The sequence below is a fragment of the Heteronotia binoei genome, chromosome 5, assembly GCF_032191835.1.
Source record: "Heteronotia binoei isolate CCM8104 ecotype False Entrance Well chromosome 5, APGP_CSIRO_Hbin_v1, whole genome shotgun sequence".
Classification (NCBI taxonomy): domain Eukaryota; kingdom Metazoa; phylum Chordata; class Lepidosauria; order Squamata; family Gekkonidae; genus Heteronotia; species Heteronotia binoei.
Window position 1 is genome coordinate 42,541,104 of NC_083227.1, and position 6,000 is coordinate 42,547,103.

The 6,000-nt window shown below is 43.8% G+C and overlaps 1 protein-coding gene across 1 annotated transcript in view; it reads left to right on the plus strand.

Moving 5' to 3' along the window:
- LOC132571463 (SRSF protein kinase 3-like) overlaps positions 1-4,630 on the plus strand; it is a 32,305-nt gene extending 27,675 nt beyond the window's left edge. The window contains exons 10-12 of the mRNA XM_060238260.1: positions 580-649; positions 730-822; positions 2,683-4,630. Of these exons, the coding sequence (XP_060094243.1) occupies positions 580-649; positions 730-822; positions 2,683-2,867 (348 nt within the window). The 3' untranslated portion in view covers positions 2,868-4,630. The remainder of the gene's footprint in view (positions 1-579; positions 650-729; positions 823-2,682) is intronic.
- The last annotated feature ends 1,370 nt before the right edge of the window (positions 4,631-6,000 follow it).

Consider the following 6,000-nt stretch of genomic DNA (forward strand, 5'->3'; position numbering starts at 1 on the left):
CTTGTCCTTCCTTTGAGGAGCTCAAGAAAGGTTATGTCGTTCTTCTCTCATCCATTTTGTCCTCACAACAACCCTGTGACTGTGAGGTAAGTAAGGCTGAGTGAGAATGACTGTCCCAATAGCCAGTTTGATGTAGTGGTTAAGTGTGCAGACTCTTATCTGGGAGAACCTGGTTTGACTCCACTTGTACCTGCTGATGTGACTTTGGGTCAGCCACAAGCTCTCTCAAAGCTGTTCCGCTCAAGAGTAGTTCTAGGAAATCTCTCTCAGCCCCACCTACCTCACAGGGTGTCTTGTGGGGAGGGGAAGGGAAAGGAGATTGTAAGCTGCTTTGAGACTTCTTTAGATAGTGAAAGGCGGGGTATAAATCCAATCTCTTCTTCTCTTCGTGGCTGAGATGGGATTTGAAGCCGAGTTTCTTCTGTCCAGTACTTTAATCACTTTGAGCTCCAGCTTCACAAACTGGAACTGGAAATTCATACATTCACTTAAGTTTCTAGAGATATTTCTATTCACCTTGTTAGGATGCCGGATCGACATGAGCTCCTAGCTCACTGACTCGCCTGTTTCACGTTGCAGGCTTTTGAGCTGGCAACCGGAGAGCATCTCTTTGAACCTCAGGCTGGACGGTATTTCTCTAGAGATGATGGTAAGTCAGAAACTAGATTGTCTCCATTGAAGGAAATACAAACTGTTGTAAAATTACACCTTCCTTTCCAACTGTTTCAGACCATGTGGCTCGGATCATTGAACTCCTAGGCAGAATTCCCCCCCAAATTGCTTTGTTCTGGAAGCAGGCATCGGGTTTCTTCAGCAGAAAAGGTGAGAATGAGGGTGGGACTCATTTGCAAATGAGTGTTTACATTGCATGAAGTGCCCTTCTTGTCACATTCTACATTGAATTTTGCATTTGCCTGGTGTGATAATGAAATATGCAAAGCCTTATCATGTCTGTCTGTCTGTCTTTCACATGGCTGGGGGTGCCTTTCAGCATAGCTTTGGCAGGTGAGCCAGCTGTGGCCATTCCAGAAAGAAAAGATCCGGCCATTGTGGTTTGTGCCCTGATAATTATCTAGATTAGATTACTGCAATGCATTCTGTGTGGGGCTGCCCTTGAATACTACCCGGAAGCTACAGCTGGTGCAGAATGCTGCGGCTATAACACTGAACGGAGGGGGTTGTAGGGGCCATATCATTCCAGTCTTGTTCCATCTACATTGGTTCCTATGTTGCTTCTGTGTGCAATTCAAGGTACTAGTATTGACCTTTAAAGCTCTATACAGCTTAGGGCCAGCATCCCTTAAAGACCACCTTCTCCCAGGTGAATCTACCCAACTTCTCTGATCATCTTTGGAGGCCTTGTTTGGGGTGCCCTCACCAGCTGAAGCTAGACAGGTAGCACCCAAGAAAGGATCTTCTTAGTCTTGGCATTGAAACTTTGGAACGCCTTCCTTGGCGAGTTTCATCTGTCTCATTCTATTGTATCCCAGCAATGGGTGAAGGATCTTGTTTTGTTTGGCCTTCCCTCACTAATTAGCCCTCCCTGTTAGTGTGTTGTATGTGTTTATGTATTCATATTGTAAAGGTTTCTTTAGGTCTGTAATGTTTTCCACCACAGTGACCCTGAATTTGATGGAAAGGTGACAAAGAAGTATTTTAAATAAATAAATGCTTATCACTCCAAGGATCTTAGGATGGCATACGTCTTCTGTTCTCACAACAGCCCTGTGAAGTAGCTTAAGCTAACAGTGGGTCTCTAGTTCAAGGTCAACCAACAAATCCCACAGCTGAGCATAGATTCAAATCTGGGTCTCCCCCAGTCTTAATCTGACACTGTAAACACTACACTGTACTTGGTCACCATCAGTGTTCCCTCTAAACTGAGTAAGTGTGAGCTAGCTCACTGTTTTTTAGCCTCTGGCTCACACCTCCTTGTCTTAGTTCAGAAAAGATGGCCCTAGAGCAAACTCATTTATGCACCAACCAAATTGCTCACTCACAACTATAATGCCAGTAACTCATGAAGTAGAATTTTTGCTCACAAGACTCCACAGCTTAGAGGGAGTATTGGTCACAATCAAGAGGAATATGGCCAATTTCCTGCATAGGCACATGCATACACCAATTGACATCAACTCCAATTTCTCCTGCTGTGGATCATGCCTTCAGAGAAGTACTTCTGACCTCTGTCAGATCAGCTGCCTTCTTTGTGGTAGCCCCTGCCCTTGATCCCCCAGAGGAGGTATGTGAGGCACTTTCTTTAGCTAGCTTCAAGACATTGTGTTGGTGTGCTTAGTTTCAAGTGTGCCTTTGGAGACTAAAGTTCTTTCAGCTAACTGACCAAGTTCTTTCAACAGTGATGTGCTCATCTAGGATTGTTTACGTTTTGCTAGACTAACTTTTTATGGATATTTTAGTTAGATTTTGAATTCGCCATGAGAGCTGTGTCTGTATTAGTCTATATTCTGGTTATTTTAATATTTTCTGTTGTGCCTTTTCTCACTTGCCTCGAAAGCCTCTTTCCTGGGATCAGCATAAATTGGCTGTGACTTGACAGCACTATACACTCACACTGTGCTTTTATGTATTGTTTTATTATTTATTTACCTTTAAATAGAAGCAGTGACATCTCTCTATTTTTAAAATAATGATGCGGTCAATGTTTTCTATCTTGATTGGCAGGTGCCCTTCTGCGGCTGTCTAGGATCTCCTCCTACGACCTATATCATCTCCTCACTGATAAATACCGGTGGCCAAAGCACCAGGCAGCCCCATTCACCAACTTTCTCCTGCCAATGCTTGAGTACGCACCAGCAAGGAGGGCACCAGCTGAGAGATGCCTTCAACATCCTTGGCTCAGTACTTAGTCACCATTGTACCCTGATCCTACTGCTCTTTGCCATGGCTGGCTATGTCTGTGATGGGGACAGGTGATGGAATCTCAGTTCTCAGGAGGTGATGTAATGCCAGGATGCCTATCTGCTGCCTACAAGAGATGGGGCAATGAAATAGTCCGGGCAATGCCTCCTCTTGCCCACCTCTACAAATCAAGTTCTTTAGGATTGTCTTTCCACTAGCACCATGTGATGTGAAGACAGATGTCACAGAAGAAGAAATTAGCTTCATCCAAGGAATGAGCTAGGCTTCCTCCCAGTTTCACAACTATGGTGAATGGCATCATAGTAGCAAACTCAAAACTGGCTCAGCTGGCAATCTTGCCCCTTCCCATGTGGTTCAAGCAGGTGTGATGACCTTAGCCCCGTCCTTCACTCAGACACAGGAATTTCCCTTCATTTTTTCTTCCTTTCTGGCTGAGCAGCCCTTTATTTATTTTCATGTATTTATGAAGTTTTATGGCTGTCCCACCCTATCACAGTATTATATTCTGATGCTGGCTCAACCCAGGAACTTGAGGGAAAGAAACAAGATCACCACCTTTAACTTAAACCTCTAAAAATGGCACAAAGTTTTTTGAAGTTCAGAAAGAAAATATTTTATTCAACATAGTGGGGGGAAGTCAGGTGAAATCAGAGGTAATATATCTGAGGAGAATCAAATATAACATCACAAACTTCAGTTCATATGTTTCCAGTAAGTGAAAGTTCTTGAGCTTTTCATAAATCTTAGAATCTTAGGGATGAGAAGCTTTAGTTTCAGTTTTTCCTAAACACTCCAGTTCACTTCTTGAGTTTATCTGACTCGTCAGGTTTCATAAGGCAGGGATACACTACCAAGTACCCAAATTCCTTCTCTAAACACATCAGGGATCACTCCACTATTTGAGCTATCTCCGTTTCCAACTGGGCAGGGAATCACTTATCTAATAAGATCTGTCCCTTTTCCTGACCTGAATAGGAGTCTTCACCAGTCCTCCCACTCCTCCTTGCCAACCTTCGCAGTCCTCAGTCAGTGTTAAACCTTTCTCAGTCAGTGCTAAACTCTCCTCAGTCAGAGCTAAACTATTCCAGTTCTCAGTCAGAGCTAAACTGAGCTATTTTCAGCCATCAGTTCCCAAGTCTTTCTGCTCAGCTGATGCTAACCAAACAAATCTTTTTGAATAGCCTGTCACTCAAGGCTCTCTGTGAGGCATTAACTCTCCACAGTCCTTCACATGTTTACACAGCACTTATGAGCTTTTACAGCATAGTCTGCCACAGCACATTATTCACTTTTAAAACATAAATAATTGCTTCATTTTTTAAAAAAAACTTAACATTTACTGCTTTAGAGAAAAGGGGTTTCTAGCAATATCACAAGGGGGCACTGAATCAGACCTCTGTACAGCCAGTTTTTGCTTCAAATTTACAAAACTATTTCTCCCTCCGGACTTTGACTTTGCAGAGGAAAGGGATATTTGGATAGAATGCAGTGAGCAGCGCCCCCTGTTTAAAAAAAATTACATGTCTTCACCCATGGTCTCAGCCTTCCCACACTTGGCTGGTCTTGTGCAATTTTGTGAGAAATCTTGTGGCTCTGTCGCATACATCGTACCTCATCCTTTACTCTTACCTGATTGGTGCTGGTATGATGTTGCACACATCATACCTCATCCCTTACAGTTACCTTACTGGTGCTCCAATTTTGGTTTTCTTAATGTGAAAGTTAGCACTTCATAAAACTGGTACTAACCTAACCTTGATGGCCTACTTGTCAATATAGACTTTGTGTTTGTCTGTGCCTTCGCTTGTTTCTGATCTTGCAGGGCCCTTAACAGAATCTTAACTTTCCTTTCTTCACTATGCTGTGGATGGGAACACCTGAAACACCAACTTCATATATATGAACATATATGAAGCTGCCTTGTATTGAATCAGACCCTGGTTCAGTATTGTCTACTCAGACTGGCAGCAGCTCTCCAGGGTCTAAAGCTGAGGTTTTTCACACCTACTTGCCTGGACCTTTTTTAGTTGGAGATGCCGGGGATTGAACCTGGGACCTTCTGCTTACCAAGCAGATGCTCTGCCACTGAGCCACAATCCCTCCCCATCATCCCTTCTCTTCTGTCACCTCATCAGCCTTTGAAAACTGTGCCAGTCACAGAGGCCTGCTGATCATCTGCCTCATATACTCCATTCAACACAGGAGGAGCCTGGGGAGGGACAAGGCTTAAAGTCTAAAATGAAGAAGAATTGCAGATTTATACCCCGCCCTTCTCCCTGGACCAGAGACTCAGAGTGGCTTACAATCTCATTTATCTTCCTCCTCCACAACAGACACCCTGTGAGGTGGGTGGGGCTGAGAGGGCGCTCACAGCAGCTGCCCTTTCAAGAACAACCTCTGCCAGAGCTATGGCAAACCCAAGGCCATTCCAGCAGGTGCAAGTGGAGGAATGGGGAATCAAACCTGGTTCTCCCAGATAAGAGTCCGCACACTTAACCACTATACCAAACAAATGCATGGTGAGTTGCTACGTATTTTAGAAATTAAACTCCAGCCTTGTCACCATTGATGCTGAGGCTCAGGACTGCTTGGGAAATAACAGCCTCCAGCCAGGATTGCCTTCTTCCTAGTTCCAGATGTCCTGGGCCTTGATGCTGAGCAAAACCATGTCATCTTTTATTATTAAGTCTACATCAAACCAATTTTGAGCCTTGGTGTGCCCTAGTTCAAATCCAGGGCAACCCACCATCTTGAAGGGCCTCACAGGATTCGAAGAGCAGTCTCAGATTTTTGGCCTGTGTAGGCCACTCTCGATGAGCATTGGGTTGCCAACCTCCAACTGGATTGGAGAAAAAACCAAAAGTTTCCATGAATATCCAGCCTCAATATATATAAAGCACAATGAAGAAATTATAATTATGATATATTACAAATAATAAAATAACAGGGAATTTTTGTAGCAGGAACTCCTTTGCATATTAGGTCGCACCCTTCTGATGTAGCCAATCTTCCTGGAGCTTACAGTAGGCCCTGTACAAAAAGCCCTGTAAGCTCTTGGAGGATTGACTACATCAGGGGGCATGGCCTAATATGCAAAGGAGTTTCTGCTATAAAAAAAAT